The sequence below is a fragment of the Pomacea canaliculata genome, linkage group LG12, assembly GCF_003073045.1.
Source record: "Pomacea canaliculata isolate SZHN2017 linkage group LG12, ASM307304v1, whole genome shotgun sequence".
Lineage (NCBI taxonomy): Eukaryota > Metazoa > Mollusca > Gastropoda > Architaenioglossa > Ampullariidae > Pomacea > Pomacea canaliculata.
In genome coordinates, this window is record NC_037601.1 from 5,565,587 (window position 1) to 5,589,821 (window position 24,235).

The 24,235-nt window shown below is 38.4% G+C and overlaps 2 protein-coding genes across 12 annotated transcripts in view; both read right to left on the bottom strand.

The window, feature by feature from the left end:
• Positions 1 to 9,164: 9,164 nt before the first annotated feature.
• On the bottom strand, positions 9,165 to 12,146 carry LOC112576656 (uncharacterized protein KIAA1143 homolog). Its single transcript, XM_025259276.1, has 3 exons — positions 11,991 to 12,146; positions 10,768 to 10,903; positions 9,165 to 9,699 (listed from the first exon to the last, which is right to left on the bottom strand). The coding sequence occupies exons 1-3, from the start codon at positions 12,093 to 12,095 to the stop codon at positions 9,506 to 9,508; spliced, it is 435 nt and encodes a 144-aa protein (XP_025115061.1). The 5' UTR covers positions 12,096 to 12,146; the 3' UTR covers positions 9,165 to 9,505.
• Positions 12,147 to 12,887: 741 nt separating this feature from the next.
• The window catches only part of LOC112576655 (hydrocephalus-inducing protein-like), an 87,950-nt gene continuing 76,602 nt past the window's right edge, over positions 12,888 to 24,235 (bottom strand). For all 11 annotated transcript variants that reach the window (XM_025259265.1, XM_025259275.1, XM_025259273.1 and 8 more), the window contains 15 exons: positions 23,501 to 23,648; positions 22,918 to 23,125; positions 21,876 to 22,097; positions 21,016 to 21,185; positions 19,790 to 19,988; positions 19,202 to 19,471; positions 18,626 to 18,795; positions 18,179 to 18,314; positions 17,587 to 17,886; positions 16,636 to 16,799; positions 16,289 to 16,439; positions 15,463 to 15,693; positions 15,024 to 15,248; positions 14,455 to 14,736; positions 12,888 to 14,235 (listed from right to left, as the gene is read on the bottom strand). In XM_025259265.1, coding sequence (XP_025115050.1) covers positions 14,032 to 14,235; positions 14,455 to 14,736; positions 15,024 to 15,248; positions 15,463 to 15,693; positions 16,289 to 16,439; positions 16,636 to 16,799; positions 17,587 to 17,886; positions 18,179 to 18,314; positions 18,626 to 18,795; positions 19,202 to 19,471; positions 19,790 to 19,988; positions 21,016 to 21,185; positions 21,876 to 22,097; positions 22,918 to 23,125; positions 23,501 to 23,648 — 3,080 coding nt within the window. In that variant the 3' untranslated portion in view covers positions 12,888 to 14,031. The remainder of the gene's footprint in view (positions 14,236 to 14,454; positions 14,737 to 15,023; positions 15,249 to 15,462; positions 15,694 to 16,288; positions 16,440 to 16,635; positions 16,800 to 17,586; positions 17,887 to 18,178; positions 18,315 to 18,625; positions 18,796 to 19,201; positions 19,472 to 19,789; positions 19,989 to 21,015; positions 21,186 to 21,875; positions 22,098 to 22,917; positions 23,126 to 23,500; positions 23,649 to 24,235) is intronic.

A 24,235-nucleotide genomic window follows, 5' to 3' on the forward strand; every position in this document is an offset into this window, starting at 1 on the left:
AGTGTACAAAGTATAATGTCTTTGGGTTGTAGATTTGCATCTATATTCCAGAATGTTCAGCACGGCAGCAATGTAAAAGATAGAATGTCTTTGTGCGAGGGCGGAAATGATGTTCAACAATGTAGCAATGTTCAAAGTAAAAATGTCTTGTCTTTGCGCGAGGGAGGAAATGATGTTCAACAATGTAGCGATGTTAAAAAATGTCTTTATTGCGACGAAATAGAATGTCTGTGCTAGAATGTTCGAGGGGAGGGAGAATAAATATCAGGGCTGACAGTGGTGGAGATATAAAAAATCAGACATGGTACCCCCCGACTCAGTGTGAATGTGGCAATTAAATATTTAGAAAATATTTAGAAAAATGTTCATTTTATCAAAAGTAATGTTTATACCATATTCTCAAATGCATCACTTTGTAGCTTATGCATTTCTAAAAAAAATTGCAAAATTTTACTGCTGTAGCACAAGCCAATCTTGAGAAATATGTTTTTATAGTTTAGGACTGGATGTCAAAAACGACAGAGAAATTCAAGCTTAAAGATTTAAAATAAATATATCTTGTATCAGATCATTTTTGAAAAATATATTTCAGTGTTTATATGCTACATTTGACATCCTACTATATAATTAAAGTCTATTCTAGTATGCCAGGACTATACTTTTCACCCTATCAGCTTTTGGAAACAGTTTGTGTTCCTTTCTTTGTTTTCAGTGTCAGTGTTAGAAAAAAATGCCTTATGATCTGCTTGCCTAAATTAGATTAAGCAGTGTTTTACTTATATTCCATGCAAACTCATTTATTTCAATGGTCTGTTGTTCATTGTCACAGTATTGATAAGAGGTTGACATTTTTCATCACCACATAACCTAACTTATTGAAAATTCCACCAGGTACCTGATACTTAAGCATCTGTTTAGTTTTCATTTCTAAGTAATAGGGAACAAATAGTTATAGAAAACAAATGTTTATCGGAAAACTTATATAATTTCTTTTGTCACTAAAACAGGATGAGGAAAAAGATCCAGAAATGTTTAATATAATCATAAAATACGTGTACTTATTGTGTGAAAAAGGCCGGGGGAGGAAGGGGGCAAGGAATGAATGAAAGCATTTATGGATTCACTAAAAAAAAATTGTCGGTATATCGCAGTTCTCCGTTTCATTATTATAATAAAAACTTTGTAAAGCAAGTAATAGTGTTTAGTGTGTATGTTTGATGTTTGTGTATGTTGCTACAGCCAGCTGGCTACAGCTAACTTGTTATAACATCACGCTTTTAAAAGTAGCCAAAAGAAGCTGGCTACATTTTAAAAGTAGCCCAAAGTAGCTGGCTACTTTTTGCAAAATTGTAGCTGTAGTGTAGCCGGCTACATTTTGAAAAAAAGTAGCTGTAGCCTAGCCGGCTACAAATTAAAAGTAGCTTGCCCATCCCTGGCCGCAACAACACCTCGCCAGCGAACCCGGTTTTGGGCAGCCCCCCTCAGTTGGGCCCATGTGGTTCCGGCAGCCTTTGCCTCGCTCTCTACTGATCTTCTCCAAGTCTGTTTTGGCCTCCCAACTTTCCTCTTCCCCTGCGGGTTCCAGTCAAGTGCCTGCCTGGCAATGGTGTCAGCTGGTTTGCGCAGGGTGTGTCCTATCCAGCCCCACTTGCGCTTTTTGATGTCTTGACTAGTGGCATTCTGGTTAGTTCTTTCCCACAGGCTGCTGTTGGAGATCCTCTCAGGCCATCTTATTCTCAAAATATGGCGAAGGCATCGGTTGGTAAAGGTCTGGAGCTTGTTGTTGATGGTGTTTGTCACTCTCCAAGTTTCAGAGCCATACAGTAGGACTGCCTTCACATTGGTGTTAAATATGCGGGTCTTGCTGCGAAGGGATAATGCTCGGGAGTTCCAGATGGGGCGCAGACTGTTGAAAGCATGCCTGGCCTTGTTTATGCGGCTTCTGATGTCGTCGTCCGCTCCACCATCCTTGCTGACGATGCTCCCCAGATATGTGAAGCGGTCTGTTTCTAGGATGTTCTCTCCTTGAAGTTGAATTGGGAGTTCTTGCTTGTTGTTGAATTTCATCACTTCGGTCTTCTTTTTGTTGATCTTTAAGCCGGTCTTTTCTGCTTCCTCTGCTAGCTTGCTCAGTTTGGTTTGTGCATGCTGCTGCCGATGAGATAGGAGACTAATGTCATCTGCAAAGTCCAGGTCTTCTAGCTGTTTAGTGAAGGTCCACTGGATACCGGTGTTGTTGTCTTGGGTCGTCTTACGCATAACCCAGTCTATGACCATCAGGAAGATTGTCGGTGATAGTATGCAACCCTGTCTCACACCAGTCTTCACCACAAAAGGTCCAGTGAGCTTGCCATTATGGATAACTTGGCAGGATGAGTCTTCGTACAATCCCTGGACGATGTTTATGAATTTAGGTGGAATACCATAGTGGTTCATCAGTCTCCAGATGACGTCCCTGTCTACACTGTCGAAGGCCTTCTCAAAGTCCACAAAGGTTATATAAAGGGAGGATTGCCATTCGATGGACTGTTCTATGATGATACGAAGGGTTGCAATGTGGTCAGTGCATGATTTGTCCTGGCGAAACCCTGCTTGTTCTGGTCTCATTCTCATGTCTAGTGCCTTCTTCAGTCTCTCTAGTATTATCCTTGTCAGGACTTTGCTGGGGATGGACAGCAGCATGATTCCCCGCCAGTTGTTGCACTGGGACAGGTCTCCTTTCTTTGGTAGTTTGACCAGGTGGCCTAATTTCCAGTCTGCTGGGACTAGCTCTTGTTCCCAGATCTTGTGTAGGAGGGGCTGTAAAATTGTTGCTGTTGTTTCTGGGTCTGCCTTTAATGCTTCGGGAGGTATGCCGTCCGGGCCTGCTGCTTTGCCATTTTTCATGCTTTTGATAGCTTTGATGATTTCTGTCTTAGTGGGAGGGCTTGTGTTGACGTGAAGTTGTGCAGTTGCTGGTGGTATGTCAGGTAAAGATGGTGGGTGAGGTCTATTCAGCATCTCTTCGAAGTGCTCCATCCAGCGGTCTCTTTGCTCTGCATCATTTGTTATGGTCTTGCCGTTTTTGTCTTTCACCGGCTTGTTTGAGTTTACGCTCTTGCCTGACAGAGTTCGTGTTATTTCGTATAATCTCTTCATGTTTCCCTGTGTGGCTGCTGTCTCTGCTTCCTCTGTTAGTTCATGGGTGAAGCGTCTCTTGTCCTCCCTTGCCGACCTCTTCACTTGGCGGTTGGCTTCCCAGTATTTCGCTCTGAGACCTTCTTTCTCTTGCTGGTCTTGGCACTGGTTGAGCTTCTGTTTCAGTCCCTTTCTTGATTCAATCTTTGCCCAGGTCTCTTGGGTCATCCATTCCTTGTGTTTTCTTTCCCTCTTTCCTAGAACATCTGTACAGGTTGACTTCCAAATTCTTTTTAGTGTTGACCAGTGTTCTTCCACAGATTCTTCCGCCAATCCTGAAAGGGCCTCATACTTATTCTTAATTTCACAGTTATAAATTTCCCGTGTCTCCTTGTTCTTGAAGTACTGGGTATTGAACTTGTGATGTGGTCTGCCTGCTGTATCAATGAAGGACTTCAGCTTGATCTTGAAGACTGCTATTAGAAGCTGGTGGTCTGAAGCAGCATCTGCTCCTCTTCTCACTCTGACATCTTGGAGGCTCCTTCTCCACCTTCGACCAACTGTTATATGGTCGATCTGGTTTTCCGTTTGGCCATCTGGGGAAGTCCACGTTGTTTTGTGTATATTCTTGTGTGGGAATACAGTGCCACCAATGACATGGTCGTTGAAAGCGCAGAAGTCTACGAAGAGCTCCCCGTTTTCATTGCAGGTGCCGACGCCATGTCTTCCCATGATGAGCTCTCTGTTGGTGTTGTCATCTCCCACTTTGGCATTTAGGTCTCCCATAATAATCTTCAGATCTCTTCTTGGTGTACGGTCAAGAAGAGACTGCAGGGAGTTGTAAAATTCTTCTTTTTCCTCTTCATCTGCGGCATTCGTTGGTGCATAGCACTGGATGATGGTAGTCTTCCTTCCTTTAGCATTGAATCTTGCAGACATGAGCCGTGGTGAGACTGGCTCCCAGGCCCTCAGCGCCTTTGTTGCCTCTGTTGACATCAGCAATGCTACTCCCTGGGAATGGTCGTGGTCCAGGTCTTTGTGGCCAGAGTAAATGATGGTTTCCCCTGATGTTAGTCTGGCCTGCCCACTTCCATTCCATCTGGTTTCACATAACCCGAGGACCGTGATATTATATCTTCTCATTTCCCTCGCCACTTGAGCTGATTTTCCACTTTCATAGAGGGTTCTGATATTCCAGGTCCCTATCCTGGTTCTTGCCTTGGTCGTCAGAAGATGAGTCGGCGAGCTGGCTTCCCTAGGGCTTTCACCAGCCTGCGTCATGAGCTCTTCTGGAGAGGAATCTTCCTGACCAGGCCCCTGTTGTGATATTGTTGCAGTTTCTGTAACAGTTTACGTTTTACTTGAATGGGTTGTTAACCCATAGCAAAACCCCCAACCTGGAGGGCCAGGGTGCAACATTTTCGTCTGGCCTCTACCCTGACAGACCTGTTCGGCTTGGTTGGACCTGCCAGGAGCACAAGGCTCCCGCCGACATAGCTCTGTGGGTCGTCGAGGCACACAAGCCACCACACCACTACAAGGTAAGTTGCACCAGTTGGTGGTGGCCAGTTATATATTAACCTGCTTTTATCCCAGATTAATGCTGATCGACTTTGTGGATCTGAACTATGATCTCTGTGTCTGTTACACATCCTATAATCTGTGAAAAAATTGAGAACGGTTAACACTAATTGGCAGTTATATCGGTGGATTTGCATTAAAAATTGCTTCTCTTCTGATGGCTTGTGAACTCTTTTTGGTTTTTCAAATAGACATTTTTCAGGCAACCCAATGAGGACGCCCCCCCCCCCCAAAAAAAAAACCAAAACAAAAAAAAAACAAAAAAAAAACACAACAACAACAACCAACAACAAAAACCCAAATTCTTTTTACAATTGGATTTATGATATGCACAGGAACATTTGCACAGCCTGGATCACAGTTTTTCAAATGATCGATATGCGCATGCTGGAGCAGCTTTCCTGCTATATATCATTCATATTATCTGGCATTCTCTAGTCTAGATAATGTTGCATGATATGTTGAGCACATTTATGTCTGTTTTTTTTCTGTGTGTGTAAAGCACCACGAGCCTGTCCATAGGACCAGGATATGGCGTTATACAAATTTACACTATTGTTATATTGTATGTTACAATGAACTGACAATTGGTGTAAACAAATTGTTAAAAAACCCTAGCAATCAGTAAAAACAAATTGTTATAACAGCTCTAGTCATAGAAAAGAATAAATCTAAAAAAAAAAAATGTGTGTGAAAAATAGTGTTAAAGGGGTTGAAACGGCAATTTATATTCTTGTTTATCATAACCACCCCTGACAGTGCTGAAACCTTGCTGGGGTATGACAAGTAGATGAGTATATACTGGAGTTGTTTATGTGCCATATTATGTCACTGATGAAGCCACAGTCACAGAGGTTAGAGTTGAAACACTTCCATCTATTTAATTGTTGACTGAACAAGTGTTTCTGGATGGTTGGAACAGCTCCAGGATTGAGCTTCTTATCTTTCCTTTGAATGTTGAATTTTGCATAGTAGCAGCAAGAAACTGGGTAACAATCTGGTGTAAAGTGTCTCTCAGAAATGTAAGTTTTCACTTGGTGTTTCATATATGCTGATCCAAAATATGAGCGACAGGTACGAACAAAGTCTGTCCACTCTTGTCTTTGCACCCCATCCCTTGGAAATTTGTGCAAAGCTAATGCCATCTGAATGTTTGCTTGTACATTCAATAACTGCACATGTTTTTCCTGTTCATTTTTTCTTAGTTTTACTTTCAGGTGCATCTGAATCCATTGGTTTATTTTTCATCTTAAACTAATATATATATAAACACGATGCAGACATAGTGTTATTAGCAGCTTTGCACGTTTGGAGACAACTGTCTGATAAAATAACTTCAGAAACAATTTATTGTGTGGTTTGCCCAAATATCAAACGAATTCACAGAACAATATTAAGCTCTCAAGTAGGTCTTTAAATGATCACTTATAGTTCAACATAAAAGAGCACAAGACTCAAGGTGTTATATATTGTAGATGCGCAAAATGACATCCATTTGCACTGGTGTACCTGTGAAAATGCAAAAAAAAAAAAAAGACTTATTCCAAACATGTCATGGTTACACTCTATTGCCTTTGTTTACGCGGTCCACAATCCACCTCCACGTACCTCACTCGTAAAAAAGAAAAAGAGCGATAACCGCTTACCGTAAACCGACATCTCATTCTCATGTATTGCAGACGTCAATCTGGGGGAATAAAAATTGTATCCTAAAAAGTACTCATTATTTGTTATTAAACAAATTTTAATAAAAAGCTGAAAAATTCTTTCTGAGGGATGATTCAAAGTGCTAAAGCTTAATACCGCAATATGTAGCACATGAGTGCGATTAACATGTATTTTGACACACTTTATATTATCTTAAGTTTTGTCGTTTTTTCCATCGATCTTAAATTTATTATTATACGATTTTTCTTTTCTTTATACTTGACATAAAACTACGGAGTAAAATAATTTAATTTTTGTTACTCAATTTATAAATGTTGATTTGTATCGACACCACAACACCAAGCATTCAAGTTGTTCAAGGTATAAAGTAATGCTAGGCACCTCATAAAGTGCCCGGATGAACCTCAGTGGTCTGGGGTGCAGGCTTCAAACCTGTAGCCGATTAGCGTCGGAGTGGTTCAATTCCACCTTTCGGGCGTTCGTGCATGGTCTTGGTTTTTGAATTTTCATTTGTTATCACACGTAGTTATGTAGATTAAAGTAATTACATTTTTTTAAATACGTAGCGGCTGTGACTTAAAACCTGGTTATATGTCACTGTCACCATAATAATCTTTCAAAACATCTCAACTTTATTTGCTAAGCGGAAATGTTTAGTCATAAACATTTGATTTACAAACGATATATGCTGTATACTTACCATCAACATAACGAAACTTTAATTTTGTGCGACATATCCGCAATTACGGAGATCAAAGGCGGTTAAAATAAGTATTGTGTTGTTCTACTTTTTTTTTTAATGAAGCAAACGATCGAATAAATCCGCCGTTGAAGTATATATACAGTAATATATGCCGTTACAACAATATCCTCCACATTTTCGTTATTTTTATTACTGTCAGACGGTCCTGACCACGCCTACAGCGTACATAAGAGCCTCCCCTCAACTACACATACAATCCCCTCTACTGTTTCCAACCCCCACCCTTGCAGTTGTTTACTCAATATACTAACACATACAAACGCATCATATGATAATAAAATTTTCAATAGAATCATCTAGCATGTGGCTGTTTTGTTAGGGGTCTTATTTCTTGATCGTATAGCTTTGTCAGTAATTATACCTTTTTGAATAACATATTATATATACCTTTCATTTATATATATCTTTCTTGGGGGTTAAAGATCACCTTACAGAACAATACTGCCCATTGTAGCATAAAGGACATTTGCATCTGTCACATAATATTTAACCATCAGCAGTCAGCTTTATTACACAATAGTACATTTCTCCTCACTTTTCTAAACATTTTTATTACAGTCTGATTTTCTCCACAAAACTATCAACTCGATCTTTTTCTGATACAATAAAGGCTTGCATAAAATGCACATATTAATAATACACTTTCACTATACTAATCAAATTCTGTTTCTCCCAATAGATAAATCAAGTGCTTTTGCTCACAAATGTTCTTCCTGTCAGTATAGAGCTTTATGCTGGTTATGTAATTCTATTTTTAGCTCAACCTGCGCACTCTTGTTGTGTAATTTGTAAGTCTTGATTAGCCTTATATCAGTATCATTCATTACATGGCATCAATATATTTAAAATGTTATTTCCACAGATCCTGGCTTAATTATAGCTTACAATAAAATCTCTTAGGCTTCAGCCATTCTCAAGGCAGAGAAAGATCTACTGCTATCCATATCATGCATTTGTTTATAAGAGCGATCATTAAATGCAATGCCCTTTTCCCAGTTGGGAGTTACTGAACTTACCATAGCTTGGACTGAAACTGAAAAGTATAAAACAACCTCTGTGATTGGAGCTGGTGACAGATACAATAGACCATTACCAGGTTTTATAAAAAATGTAACTGTTTTTTTTTTTTGTTGTTCTTAATGCATCATTCAATCTTCTGGCAATGAAGGGATTTGTCCCAAACTTTTTACTGAGAAAAGTCTAAGACTGGAGGCCATTGATCATGTTTGCTTAACAAATTTATGAATGTCCCTGCATATACAATGCAGAAAAAAAAAGTTCCTTATAAATCAACTGTACAGTGTCTGCCATGGTGCCTGCACTGTTAATCAGTAATGCTAGTTTTGCCATCATGTCACTAGTGGAATTCTGTACCTTCTAATGTGACTGTTTTTGGGTAAATGATCAGCATTTGGCTTTTCTGTAAGTAATCTTGCTTGAACTACACTGGCCATTTGAGGACTACATCTACTTGCCAGGTTGAGTCTCATCTTTCTGTTCCTCTGCTCAGAACTTATGGGAGTGGTCCAAGACATTTCCCACAATCTCAGCAGCATTTAGTAAATCCTGAGTGGCCAAGTTACCATGCAAATGGATTAACTGTCAGTCATCCATCAACTTCTTGTCATGGGAATGTGGTATACAGGTCACAATGGTGACGACCACTTACTCAGCTTTGTCATTTGGCACTAGTCTGTCCTACGAACTTTCTGCAGACATCTTGAGCATTTCACTACTTTTCTTTCTCTCAGGTGTTCCTTAAAGCATAGCCAAGCCAACACAGATCGACATTTAACCTTTTAGAAAGCTGCTTACTAGGCACATTGATAAAACCAGCTGCCAGTTGTCAATTTCCCATCTTGGGTCTTGATTATCTCAAACAGCTTAAGGTAGTACAGCCCCCAAACTCACCATCATAGAATAAAAATTAATATTTGGTTTACATTTATGTACCAGCCATTAGTGTCTTTGCTATCTTGCAACCTTGCCGATCTTTGGGAGTAGTCCAGTGATAGCAAACCAGTAATAGATCATGTTTCATGTACATAACATTTATTATGAAAGGTCAGTTACATTTTTTTATTTTATTATGTACCATCAAGTTCCATCATGGCACTGACCATTTAATATTTTGCTGTAACAATCAAGCAAAAGAGAAAGAATCCTGATGGCAGCCAACAATTTTTTATTATGAACTGTCACTGTCATGTGAACAACCCTCCTCTCCCCTCCCCCCATAAAAATTAAATAGTAATTTTAAAAAATACAATCCCACAAAAGCACTTTCAGAAACAAGCACACCATGTATACATAAACACACACTCCCCTCCAACTCCTTGCTACAACAACCAACCAAATCCATAGCATGTTAAGAAATCAACCATCTTCTTCCTCAGCACCAAATGACAACAGGTTTGACTTTGGTTTATCTTTCTTTTTCTTCTCCTTTTTTTGTTTCCCTTTTCCCTGAGTCTCTTTGGTCTTCTCCACACTTTCAGCTTCTTCTGCATTATCTCCCTTCCTAACAGGCTTTTTAAACTTGATTTTTTTATCACTAATGGCTTCCTCATCTGGAAAGATAAAACAAATTGCTATTTAAGCAAATCAAAACTCAAATCTACTCATTTTCCCAAAATATATTGTTTACACCCGCCATTATCACGGGTATAGTGATCCCAGATATAAGATTAGTTTGAATGCATTATCCAAAAATATCAAAACAGTTGTAGCCATTGCCATTCAGAATTTAAATAGGAAAAGGGGCAGACCATGTAACCCAAGAAACTGATCAGGCACAAAAGGTCCTATCAAGCATATTCCCTTTATGTTAGTTTCTGCTTTCAACTCAGAAAGGTATTATGTTTGACTTGCAAGGTTTACTCCTTATTCCTGCAAGAGTGGTCAAAGTTGCTAGAAGTTGTTTTTCAGGATCTGGATATTTTGTGTCAACCAAAGAAATTAATTTTACTATGTTATTATCTTTTCTTTTATGGAAAAGCCTTGCTGTGTCTATTTTTTGATTAACAGTGGTACTTCATATAAATATTATGTACAGGATTATGCATAACATGCTTTTGTGAAGATTTAAATAATACCACAAAAAGATATTTCAACATAAACAAGGTAGTGCACTGATTTTCTGACACACACACTCTTTAGCCATTTAGCTATGAATCTCCCCTTGGTGTCACCAACAGCAGGAAGTGCAAAAAAAAAATCATGAATGTAAAAAAAAAATTCTGGTTCTATGCAATTCATAAATTCTTGTTTGTATTAGCTAGTAAGGCTGTTTACAATAACTGTTTCACAAAGAATTGCTCCCTTCTCAAACAGGAGATATTTTTACTTGATAACCAAAAGGCAATAAACTGAAGAATAGTTTTTAAAAAAGGGCAACTAAAATGCTTTGGAATGATGTCTATAAAATTGGATCATTATGCATTAACATATAAAATTAGTCTTACAAATATACATCATATAAGACGGGCTTCATAACAGATTGTTACAATTAATAATATGCAACTTTGTGATAAGAAAAGATGATCGGAATAGTAGATAAATTTGGTAAGAATCAGGACTAAAAATTAATTATGATAAAACAGAAGCAATCCAGCCAGGAAGTTTAAAAAATTTCCTACCTTCTTGTATCTTTTGTAATTTTTCTACTTCTTCAGCTGTTAAGTCTCCAGACTGCAGCACCACAACTACAGGTTTTTCATCCTCTTTTTCTGGGCTGTCATCATCATCACTGTTATTAAATTCTAGCTTCTGTCTCTGAAAATGTGAAAAAAAAGCTATCAATAAAAATTTTTAATGTCTTTTTCATCATCAGGGCTGGCAATCATTTCAGTCAGTACATTGATCAATATTGTTTTCTATCATCTGGGAGAAATGGAAATTTGGGGTAGAGGGAAAGGTGTCTTAATGAATGCAGTAGCGGATAAACTTCACCATAATGGACTTTTCTTAGCGAAAGCAAGCAGCTCTAACATGGTAATATCTCTCCAATATGTTATGCTCGGCGGAGAATTCTTCTGTCAACCTTCCTTGAATGCCTTTAGGAACAGTCTTAGAGTGTTTCATCAGGTTGCATGATCTTATGCAGGTTTTCTGTTCTAATAAAGGCTTTTGGAAGTCCACTAAGGAGATAACAACTGTTGCAATTTGGGTACTTGAAGCTGTTGAACTCTTCTAGGTGTTATGTAGAACCGTGACTTTGCTTTTGTCAGTGTTGGTCTCAGTTCCATAAGCAATTGTTTTGTCAGTTTGCTGGTAATGTCCTGAAGTTTTTTGTTGTTACATGTCATAAGATAAATGTTGTCTGCAAAGTGCCAGTTACTTATGGGTCTACTATCAATAGTGAAACAAGTATGATGGTTTCCAAATATATTGAACAGTACAGGCAAGATGGGACCCAAATTTCAGGTAGTATTATACACGTTCTACTGCTCATGCCATCCTACAATTCAACCGAACGTGACCACCTTATGAAAATTTTCAACCATATCAATGAAAACACTAGACCACTGCCAAGAAGACCACATATGATGGTTATAAATCTATTTATAGGACTGGAATATTTGACTTGCTTTTATTCAGTTATCGAGGGGAGTGCCCCATTGCTGATTAATGTACACAGTTTAATTTGCTCTTCAAACAGAGCTCTCCAATTCCCGTAAGTAATTTTCTATTTATACAAATATAAATATATAAATTATACAAGTCTGGTTATTGTGACAAGAGCAACTCCACAAAGGTACCAATACAGACACGTAAGGCAAATACGCTGCTGTCAAATTAAATAAAAGAACGTCTTCGCAGGATTTTAAATGGCAAACATGTACAGCCTGGTCTGAAGTACCTTTGTATCTACAGTTGGACCCTCCTTATAGCCGATCTTTTCCTTAAACTGACGAATAAATGAAGGCTCATCTCGAACAAACTGAACGTTTCTGCGCTTCGACATCGCAACCCGCCAATTGGATGAGTTCCCCTGACAGCCACCTTGCTTGGGGAGTTACCGCCCATGTCATACCGACAGATCATAGAATATCTAGCAGAACCCTTTAATTAGGCGCTGATGTACAATCTATACTTTCGAAGTTTAAATGGAAATTCGTTAATCAAAGTACATGTACAGTAAAGTACTATAAATTGCGACTTTTTCGCCCAGCTGCGCTGCGGCTTGTTTGCGGACTTTTCAGATTCCGATTACATGTATATTTGCCAATAAACAGAAAATCATAGAAACATACATAAAAAATACTGTACTTACCTGCGTATTTCGGCTTTTCGAGTATTGAGGACAGCATGCAACAATTATGCAGTAGACGTCCGTCTGCCTCTGTACGTGCTTTCGCTCGACAGGCCTGATATTGTCAAAGTTTTTTTCGTTTGATGGGATTACTTTACTTGATCCATATTTGCAATTATAACTTTTTGCTAATTTTTGCCTACGGACCGTATATATTATATACACTTTTCACATTTTCTCAGCTACGGGCTTTGAGTTTCGTGTTTTCTTCCCCGCTATAGGTGTTTAGAGTGTGGACTACATGTACGTCTGTATAATTAGTTTTGATGGGGGAGCGATCTAGTCTGTAATTGGTAACACTAGCTGCTAGCAACATATATTTCTTTGAATAATGAGAGAAAGAATTTTAAGGTTATACGTATTTGTAGTCAAAATTAAAATCTCTTTTTCTCTCATTCTAATACACACATATTCTGGAAAACTGAAAGTCAACAAAATCATATAGATAGTTATGGATGTATAATCTTCACATGGTCAAAATTAAGTGTCTTTATGAAGGTCTGATATTCCACATATGATACTGCATAGGGTAAAATCAGAACAAATAGTGTTCTTGAATGAAGTTCCAAACATTTTAAATTAGCACAGTACCAGTACGTGGTTGTACCAGAGAGCTTAGATCATATAAGCTCTCTGGTTGTACAGGACAACACAGCTCACTTCCCATTTATTTAAAAGACAGTAATCATGTCCACACAGCAATTTTGCAAATTGAAGACTTGCTCTATAAGAAATTCTTATATGCAATGAAGAAGACACAATCAAAACTAACTTTTAAAATATGTTGTAAATTCAAAGGAAATATCACAACCACTTCTATAGCAGAACTGAAAAATAGGCGCATTGTGTAAACAGAATAAAGTTATCATCATTTCAGATTATGTATCAAAAAAAGAAACACATTGTAACATAGTCCACATTTTTTTAAACAACTGTACAAGACACAACTCTCAACATTGTATCAAACATTGTATTTCTTTCAGCTTGTATTTGGGAATGAGACACACATATTCATGATTGAACACAACCATCCACTTAACCCTTCAACACACATACACACACACATGCAAGCGCACAAAAAATGAAATAGAACATGAAGTTATTTTATGCCCAACATCTTTATAGCTTGTATAAAAAAAAAAATCCAAAATCCTAGCAACAGGAATAAAAATCACTTGCCAAACCTTGAGGTTAAGAAATATTCCATATATTACATGCATCTTGGATGTAATAGAGTTTTTTTTGGTAATACATATAAAAACAAACACATTAAGGCTTCTGAAACACAATGTTTCTTTTCTTAAAAAATAAATATGCATATCATTGAAAATTTGTCACGGAATGTCTTCACAGACGATAAAGATTGGACGGCTGAGATATTCATAACATTTCTATAATGTTAACAGAAGCATAAGAAAAGTGCTTTCTATTAAAGTCTGTTACAAGTCCTCGCTTGTTTCTTTCTTCAAAGTCAGTCTTTATTTGCTTTTCATTGTCAGATAATTACAGGATCATTATTAATAACAAGGCATTTACTTTTCCCCCATCTTTAGTGTCAAGGAAAGACCACAAAGAAATATCTTTGCAATCAATGCTTCACTCCCTTTAAGTAGTAGACCCACTGTGTGCTAGAATTTCCACCTGCAGAATATGTGCAGGACACAACCAATCGTCCCATAACAGGGGCCTTGGAGGTTGCGTCACCTCCATCAAAACCAACCACAATGCGCTGCTCTTTCTTTGAACGGATAGATTCACTATTTTTGGTGACATAGAAGAGAGGGTTGTCAACCTGCAAAAAAAAAAAAAAGGCATGGTGATCTTTATTCCTCAACTGCTAAGTTAAAATATATGATAAAATTTCAAACATTTTACAATCATACAAAAATAGGATAAATATTTTATCAAGCTGCACAATTTAAATCTCTAAATTCTGTAAATTTTCATCAAGTTTTGCAGAATGCATTCTTTTCCTGAAAAAAGACAATGATTTAACATCCATGAGCCCAACCTGGAAAAGGAAGGTTGTGGTGTTGGAGAAAACATTGCGGAAGTTGATAGCAGATGTAGCACCAGCTTTGATAATGTAGGGCCCTTGTGGCTTGGGTGGGGTGCACGTTCCTACAAGTGGGAATGTGTACTCTCCACCAATAGGGGATGAAACAATCAATGTTGCCCGCTGTTCACCAAGTCTGGAGGGTTCAAAGGTCACTTCCAGTGCCACTTCTGTTCCATCTGTTGAAGCAGGAGCTGCAGCTACCGTCTTCTCGACATGGAAATCAGCATTGTCCACCTGGTGCAGATATAGAGTAGTGGAAAAGAAAGGCTGAAATAACTCTAAATGATTCTGATGTAGCTTGAAGAGCATCAATGTTTTTTGGTGCTGGTATTTTCATGAGCAAATGATATGTTTTCTTTCACGCAGACTTCATGACATTCTTGTATTAACTGCTGTTACGTTTGAAGGGTAGTCCTAAAAAATTAATTGGTATGTGGCATGTGGTTTCGGGAAAGAACTAAAGGCGTCAACTTTGCAACGTTTGTCCTGCACAAGTCTGGTAGAAAATTAGTGACAACTACCTTGCAAATATAATCTGTCTTCTGCTTTGCATAATTGAGGAACTTGGCTGGCTGCTGGAAACTCTGTCCAAGACTGGTACGGAAATAGACAATTTTCTCTGGAATGGGGTGAGTAGCATGCAGAAGTAAATCATACATGAACAGTCCCAGCTCACTGTTATTGAACTCCAGTTTGCCCTGAACATCTCCAATCTTTAGAGGCTGGTACTCAAAGGTAATAAGACCCTGTTCAAAACATTAAAAAAAAAAAATCACTAAAATCAGCACAATATAAATGTAATATCAGAATAATATGCCAAATAATAACTACAGCTGCATCAATTTTATGTCTGAACAATAAAGAAACCTAGGCCATCATGCAGTTGTATGCTATTATTATCTGTTTCAAAACCAAATGCACCTATATGGCTTATTACAATACTAATGAGAAGGAGAGTACCTGAGATTGTGGAGGTACTTGTAGTTGACTGGGCATCTGAATTTCAGGAACATTGCATGTCGCAGAAAAGGTGATTGGAGTATTCAGAGGATTGTCCAAGCGGAGAGTATAAGGCACACTCTTCCTGACTGGTGTGGACAATTCTAGCATGGCAATTACACCTGGTTTGGTGGCTCGGATGCTGATCTCGTAGTATTGATACTCTCCAGTTTGATCATTGATGAATGTAACCTGGATATGATTAGAGCAGAATGATGTAAGATATGTTTCTGCAGTTGACAGTGAAACTAAATAATCTGGATAAGCGATAATCTATCTTTTAAAAATGGCAGCTGAACAAAAAGTTTTTGCAGACTCCGAAACCTGAATCTTGGTAGGTTAAATTTCTTCAACTGAATTTGTAAACAGGCTCTTTTAATGAGAATTATTCAATCATGATGCCACAGAAGAAATAAACTTCAGGTTATGTTACTCAGTTGTTAATTTATTCTGCCTTTGAATGCAGTTGTTTAATGCCCCAAGCAGCAGATATATTTCAGTAAACAATTTTCAAAATAACTGAAAGTTCTGCAGACAGTCCACAGCAATGCTCAGTGTGACAGAACAGAGTTCAATTTGTATGTATTAAATATTATCAAATCCTGCAGCAGGCACCAGTAAAAGTCTTTCAATTCTATCTTTTCCTGGGAAAGCTTTCCTATATTGCCTTATATCTGGTTCATGGACAGAATTTATTCAAGTGACAAAGGTCTGACACATATATGGCATGGCATCCCAAAGACAAAGGTATACCAATGACAAACACTATCTGGAGCAGGAACGCTACCTTGAGAAGCATAGCAGTTTCACGATAGGCATAGAAGTTGAGTTTGTAGTCTTTGCTGCTACTGGGAGGTACATCAACATACTCCATTCCCTTAACTGTGGTCCCAGGGTCAAATTTCTCTGGCTTGATTGGTTCAGTCTTCACCCTGAACCTGGATTTAAAAAGAACAGCATTTAAATCTGGTTATTTAGCAGCAGCTTACAGCATCTCCCCTCTGCATTATTTATAACTTGAACAAACGACTGAAAATGATATAGAAATCTTAATAAATTAACTCAGTCATCTACGGCCCTAAGTCATTCTCTTCAGATGGTTCTGTTTTGACACATTTTTCAGTTACGACTGACCTCTGTGCCTTGTTTAGCCAGTTGTACACAGTAAGCAGCTCTGTATAGGTTGTTTTACAGGGCACTTCCCGCGAAATCTTGCCATTTGGCTTTGGCACATCTGCTGTACCCTGCAGGTTGAAAAGCAGACCTGTGCCATCTGGTAAAGGGAAAAAGAGGGTTCCCTGAAATAAAAGCACAAAATCAATTTCAATACAAATATTTAGCCTTATGTGGCCCATAAATTTATTTATTTTTAATAACATGTACAAAAAGAGCTGAAGCTGCAAGGGAAAATATTTTTGTAACAATGTGCTTTGCCTTAAATAACGCTACAGATGCCATGCACATATTCTTTTTATTATTATTCCTTTTCGCCCCCAGTGGCGCATGGATCCGCAACTATAGTGTTGCAGTTGTAGTTCTGTAACAGGTTTTTTCTTTGTTTTTTTGACAGGGTGGGGTTGCTAGCCCCATGCCGAACCCTCCTCCTTCATACGGGCTTGGGACCGGCAGGTTACCCGGGGTTTCCAGTCAGTTCATCCTCACATGAGCCCTCTTTTTAGGTTTCCCAGCCAAAATCATTTTTTGCACTGAATACTGAAATACATTGCCTCAAAATGCTTGTAATTTTAGAATTACTGCTATGCTTCCATTAATTCTTTTACAACCCTCCCCTAAATCACTTTCTTTCTCTATTAGTGTACCAATAAAAACCAATCTCATTTAATAGATTTTGCTGAGTACCTATGTTTGGGGTAACTTTTAAGATCAAAAGACTTGTAATCCTCATATGTCACTAAAGTCTGATCAAATGTGTCTGCACAAAGTGAAGGTCACCCACAAGATGTCCCATAAAATACTTGTCCAGTGTCTTCTCAATTATCTTTTGTCAGTTTTGTTGTTGTTGTCAGAATTCTTTGTTTTCTAGCCCTTACTGATAATTTTCAAGGCCTGCAGTTTACAGATTACCATGTGCTTCTTGCTCTCTGTGGTCATAGTGAGGGGGCGGTAGGTCAGTTCGTACTGCTTGGTTTGCTGTGGCTCCACGATGAACTTGATAGGTCCACTCCAGAACTCGCCTTCTATCACTGGGCTCAGCTCCCACAGCTGGTTCGTCTTGTTTATGATGGAAATCATCTTAGTCTCTTTACCACGCACAAAGGTCATGAAGTTCTGCACTTCTTTTGATGGTACTATGGCAGTACAGCTGCCAGTCAAGGTGAGAGTGATAGGCTTATGAGGACCACCATCAAGGAAGCAGCGTAGTTTCTGGAAAAGGTAAAGAGTATCCAAAAGTGGAATCTGCAGCTCTCTATACTACATTTGCCTTTCTTACTGCTATTATCAAAGATTTTAAATTACATTGCATTGCATATTCTATTCACATTTTTTCTCCTTTATTCTCAGAGAGAGGCATTTTCAAGAAAGTTATATGTAAGTGTTACAAAGATAAAAACCCCCACGGCAGTCTTCTGACAAGCTTGACTGAAGTGAAAGAAGAAAAACTGAAGACTCATCCAAGATTTGCTCATTTTTAGGAGATTTATAGCCATCAACTCACTTCACATCGGATGTCAGAACTTATGGTCTGTGGGTGGAAATTGACATCAAATGTCACCTCTGTCCCAGGTGTTATGTAGCCCTCCACAGGTGAGATAGAGAAATCAGGTAAGAAGCGATCTGAATCCCACCTAAATCTGCAATAAAAGCATTGCCATTGCACAATGCAGCAAGTTCACTAGGGAAACTACACCTAGCATGCTTTAGTGGTTACATCTGCAATAATTATGATAAAATTTATAAATAACAATGAGATTACTAAATCACTACATTATATGACCATTGACTCATTTGCTAATTTTATGCCAACATCAGGAAAAAACCCTCATAAAATGGCTACCAATGTTATACAAAAAACTTAGGATGATCATTTAAAAACTACTCGTTTTATGTTTAAAATTATCTTCTCAAATTTTATTCACTAAAATATTATTTTAAAAAACTTCACCTGGTGTTCATATCACCGGTGTTGCTCATCACCAATGTGCGGGTCACACTGCTCTGATAACACACAGTGCCAAAAGGGATGGCATCAGTGTCAAGAGTGACCTCCATGCCTAGGCAAGAGCCCTTCAGCACAAACAATGGCAAGGAAATGCCTTCGCTCTCCATCAGCACCTGTGAACAATTTCTTTTCAAATGACTGAACCTAATTTTGAGATTAGTAAAAATAGTGAAGGATCTCTTGTCTTAATATATTTTTTGAACAAAATGATGTGGAAAAATCAGTAGATTCATTTGTAAATGTTAATTCTGTTGCTCAGCTTGAAAATTGATGTCCGAACCCACACTACTATATAATCTCAGCTATCTTGAAACAACAAGGCAAATATCTAATCCACAATAAATGCAACGCTTCAATGCCAAACTCTAGCAGAGAAATCATGCACCTTTAAGAATTTTAATATTTATTATGTGTAAAAGTGTCCAAGCTGCACTGCAGTACAAATATATGATGTCAGAATTTAGTGTAGTGAACACTGCTCATCACCAGCTGCATCTCATCTCTTGACAAAATACTCACCTCCTCAGCAAAGGCAGGTATGCGGACATTTGGCTTGAAAATGACTTCCACCCTCATTGACCCCCCTCGAGGATCTAGAGTAAGACGGCCAACAGGGCCCACAGACAAGATGTCAGGTGACTGCAGCCTGACCGAATAAGGCGTGAAGGCCAGGTGGAAGCTGATGGGTGCTGGGGAGTTGTTAACGATGGGGATGTACTTCTTGACTACATCACCAAAGTAGCGAGAACCAAGGTTTACAACCTTGTTTCTGGGATCGGATACTTCCACCTGAATGCAAGAGTAAGAGTACACAGTCAGTTCATTAGGACGGATCTAAAGGTTCATGCTATACAGAAACCTCTCATTACAATCAACAGGTGATAGTTCTAGATGTTGATTTATTCAGAATATATAGTCTATTTAGGAATTACAACAGAAATTATAAAATAGAATTTGAAAATTTTACAATTCTGATAATTTGTTTATGAACTTCCTTTTAAACTTGCCTTCTAAAATCAAAAATAATTTATTATGTAACAGAGATACATTAGTTTGTTTTTTATTCATTTTCTGATGATACTTTTGAGAACGAAGCAAGTCTGGCACCTTCATTTCACATCCATTGCCAACAAATTCCACCGTCTGCTTGGACAGGCCATTGATCTCAAAGTTGACAAGCTCTTGGTAGCGCCGTGCTTCTCGTGGATAGAATGTGAATGGAATGTCGATAGATTCACCACAAGGAATCACTTTTGCCTCAAAGCTGTGATGCAGTTGTGGAGTGGCTTCATACTGACACTCCACACTGAAAGTAAAGACCTTACTCTGTACCTACATGCAATCTGTACCTACATGCAAGTAGCCAGCAATCCTGTTACAGCAACTTTCATTAGCTTTCTTGCAGTAGAATGATAAGAAGGAGCTCTAGAATTCAGAGGTATGTTGCTAAGACAATCAGCACAGGAATTTTACACACACACACACATATGAACACTCAGTTTACTGTATTAGCAGTGCAGTGCCTGACTATGTGTCTACCATGTGACCTTGTCGATGCCAGACCAAGAGCGGTCTGGTCAGTTTGGACCCTTCTTTTCTTTCTCTAACCAGCTCAGAGAGCATGGCCATGGTGGAAGAAGTGAAGGTCACCAGATCAGAAGGGTGTGGCCATGGTGCAGCTGCCAAGCATGCATAGAGGTACACCACATGACAAGAGAGAAAATAAAGTCTATGTTTTAAGTGGGTGAGATCTTGGCCAACAGCAAACACAGGCTGAAGCATTACCTTGCCCAACTAATGAACTGGAGTGCAAGGGAGCAGTATTTTTTACCTGTAGAAAGGCAGTGTGTGAAAGTGAAGGACAAGTCTATGACACTAAACTTAGATCCCTACCATCCAATTGTGCATTTTCAAAATGAACGAATAGTCTAAACTCTTGGGTAGATATGTGTATTCTATTTCACTGGCATCACTCAACCTGTAAGATGAGATTATGGAACAGGCAGTACAGGGAAGAGGTGTCAGTAAATAAGTCTACTGCAGTTGTCATGATGTGGCCTGTTCATGTGATACAGAATATTCTAGACTCGGTTACATTGTCACCGCTCTCTACAGCATACAAGGAATCAAACTTAGCACATGTACTCACATTTACACTCAGAAATGATGGTCATACAGTGTTGAACAGTACAAACATGTGCAATTCTTTCTTGCCTATCAATCCTACAAGATGGCTTGCTTCTATTCATCAACATTCACTGGCTACAACATTCACTGGAAAGAAATGCAGCTGTTCCAGGAATGAAGGGATAGTAACAAACATCTACTCAGACCTGACATCTTTCTTGTCCTTGTTGGTCAGCTTGAGCACAGTGGTAAGGGCAGGCATTCCTGCATGATGTACAAAGGCATTGCCGAAATTGTAGGAGTGGAAGGAGAAGTGCAGCCCAGGCGTGACTCCCTGACCCATCACGCTAATGGTAAACGAAGGTCCCTTTGAAATCTAGTGGACAAGAAGACAAATTTAGCAAGTCTGTTAGAAATGACTTAAGAACCAGAAAGTATTTTAATCTTTCAATTAATGAATTTTCAGTCTGTATCTAAACTGTTATTTCCTAACATAACCATCAAGACAAGACAGGCAGCTGCAAACTTTACACAGCACAGACCAAAACTGTACATGTCACACATCAAGACTTAACCAGTCACAAATAAAGACTTTACTTGCTATAGATTACTCTAGAGTGCTACCTGATACTCTTTGCCCTGCATACTGCAACAGATGTGCATGCTGCAGATACACAACACAAGGCCACCACACTTATGATAGGAACAGTTATAGCAGCATACGAGATGGATTATTAAACTGACTAGTTTTTAAGTGTGATAAGCATTGCAGCCCAAGACTTCACTTACCAGAGAAAAATTAGAACTTTGAACATTATAGATCATATTCATTATTACATCTTACTACACAACTGAGATGAATGAAGACTGTACATACTGCAGGCACAAATCAAGACATTACAATCCATAAGAAGCAAAAGTTATAAGCCACCTGATGCAGGTCACAACCCCAGAAAGGTGCTGACTGCTCTTTATTTTGCAAGTATATTTTTTCTAAACTGCTGTGCTTCCAAGCATTCCATTTTTGTTAAGTACCCATTATTCTTCTGACGCATTAAGTACTTACCCCTAGCATCAGCTCACATCTCCTCAAAATCGTGCGGGTGGGTGGGCAGAAAGAAAGAAGACATTTCTCTGTTTCCTTGGATGTCACACTTCCTGATACAGGGTTAATGGCAATCATATTGCTGTGCAGCGCTGATTTGTTTAGACTCCAGGTGTAGTCAAAGTTGAACTTTCCAGAATTGATGATATGTAGCTGCCTGATGGCCGTTTCATTGATCTCCACCTGCAACAAGAAATGGTTCTGTTCAAGTTCAAGTGGTCAAGTTCATATATTCAAGAGTGACAAGAAGCTAAAGACAGACAGAAGTTATATCAGAAATATCTGTAACAAAGCATTGTGCTTGCTCTTAATCTTAGCTGTCTGATTCTCCACCAGCACTACAACAGCACCTTCCCACCACTGGCAGAAAACAAGGTGAAGGTCACTCAATATCAAGTCATCATCATCAGAAGTGGTCATCGTGCAGTTTGACAGTGTGGCCTGTGTCTATCAGCTATATACAGGAATAGGCAAAGATCACAAAGGTACAACAACTACAGTGCATCTAGCTCAGCACTCGCCAACAGGACTGCAGGTAGCTGTTAAACAGATTGATGTAGAAAACTTAGATGACAAGATGTGCAGAAAGAAGTTGTATTAACCAAGCAGCTACAATATGAGACTGTTCTCCCAAATTAATGTGGACAGTCATGCCTGTCATAACTATGGTTCTTGCCGTCACCTGATGCATGCCCATTTTCACATCGATCTGCCGGAGCTAGCGGTCACATATATCTTGCAGGGTGTACCACAATATGTAATTCCACAGTAAAATTTGCTTGACCTTATACATTGTTGGAATTGCTAACTCCATCATATTATTTATCTAATATGAGGTTTTACTTTATTTTTAAAATAAAAAGAATCTGATTCTTGGCAGAATTTCCTTGTAGGCATTGATTAAAACCACAAATTTTTCAGAATATTACAAATGCTAGTTTCTGGTATGACACTGGCTGACTATAAAGAAATGTGCCTCATGGAGGTCTTCATGGTCACTCACATCTCCAAAGTGGATCTGATTGGTTCCTCTAGAAGTCAGCTGGATGCGATTTCCTGCTGAATCTTCACACAGAACAATGCAGTTCATCGTGTACCCCTCTGCCTTGACATTAAGCGTGATTGGCTTGAGGCGACGCTGTACCTTGCAAACCAGATTGAAGTTGACAACCTTCTCTGAGTTTGGAGCAAAACTCAGATTAATGGCCAGCCTACAAAAAGATTAGGACAGTAAGAATGATAAAGGTGATGAGCTGCCAAATGGTTTTCCCACAAGCATCATGAACTAAGGGGATAAAACCTTATGAGGTTGTTGGATTCAGTCCATGACAACATAACTGTTCATTCAACTGGCACTACATGCCTTAAAATATTGTTAAATATTACTGTACAATACAACACATGCCCTTTTCTGACAGAACAAATTGCCAAATGAAATGTTTGCAAACAATTATTAATAACAGATAAATAAAACTTATAAAGCACTTCTATCACTGTCTAAAAATCCCCATGAAATCAAAACAAAGATGACATTAAGAAAACGTGAATCAATATAAATAATACTGTTAATGATTGCTGTTGACAACCTTGACTTTGGTGGAATTTGTCCTGACATTGGTTCCACACGAAGATGGGCACCAAAACCCTCAGTGTGGCAAGATTCTTCAAGAAATTGAAAACTGTATGGTATGGTCTCATGATTGATGAGGTTCACTGTCTCCACTGCTTCACTTCCTACCAACAAAATTTCAACAAAATGTCTAAATTTAGACACATGTGCATGAATATTTCTAAGATTTCTACTTTTAAAACTATAACAATATACAGATCACTTCTATGCTGCATTTTTCCCAATGTTCAAACCAACAGACACGCTAAGCTTAAAGTAAATCACACACACACAATAAATTAAATTAATATAAAGACAATTTCTCAAACCTATAATTTTCTTCTTTTTGTTTTCTTACATCATGATCATTGCATTGCTTTGCTCTTTACCATTGTACTGTGCTGGGAACTTCTATTTTAAGAAACGGGTGTGCTTAAAATCAGTTGATCAACCAATTAATTAATGTTGTTATTATCTTAAATAATACTGATACTTTATAGATTAAAAACATATATGCTCACTTCTTCTTCACCAAGAGATGTCCAAAATCTCCTAATATCCATTAAATATATCATGTCTGTGTAAAGCAGGATTTAGTCTAGACACAAACACTGTGCACTTCAAAGCAACTATTCTACAAATAAAATGGAAGACTGAAGAAAGCTATAAAATTGAATCTTTGGATTTCTTGGCAATAAAGGAGCCAGAACAA

Bases quoted from the DNA above. Each gene is read 5' to 3' on its own strand.
- LOC112576656 (XM_025259276.1), bottom strand. From the start codon at position 12,095: ATGTCGAAGCGCAGAAACGTTCAGTTTGTTCGAGATGAGCCTTCATTT. The intron at 10,904-11,990 runs GTACTTCAGACC...TCACATTTTCAG, and splicing joins GTCCAACTGTAGATACAAAG to AGACAGAAGCTAGAATTTAA. The intron at 9,700-10,767 runs GTAGGAAATTTT...TTATCTTTCCAG, and splicing joins ATTACAAAAGATACAAGAAG to ATGAGGAAGCCATTAGTGAT.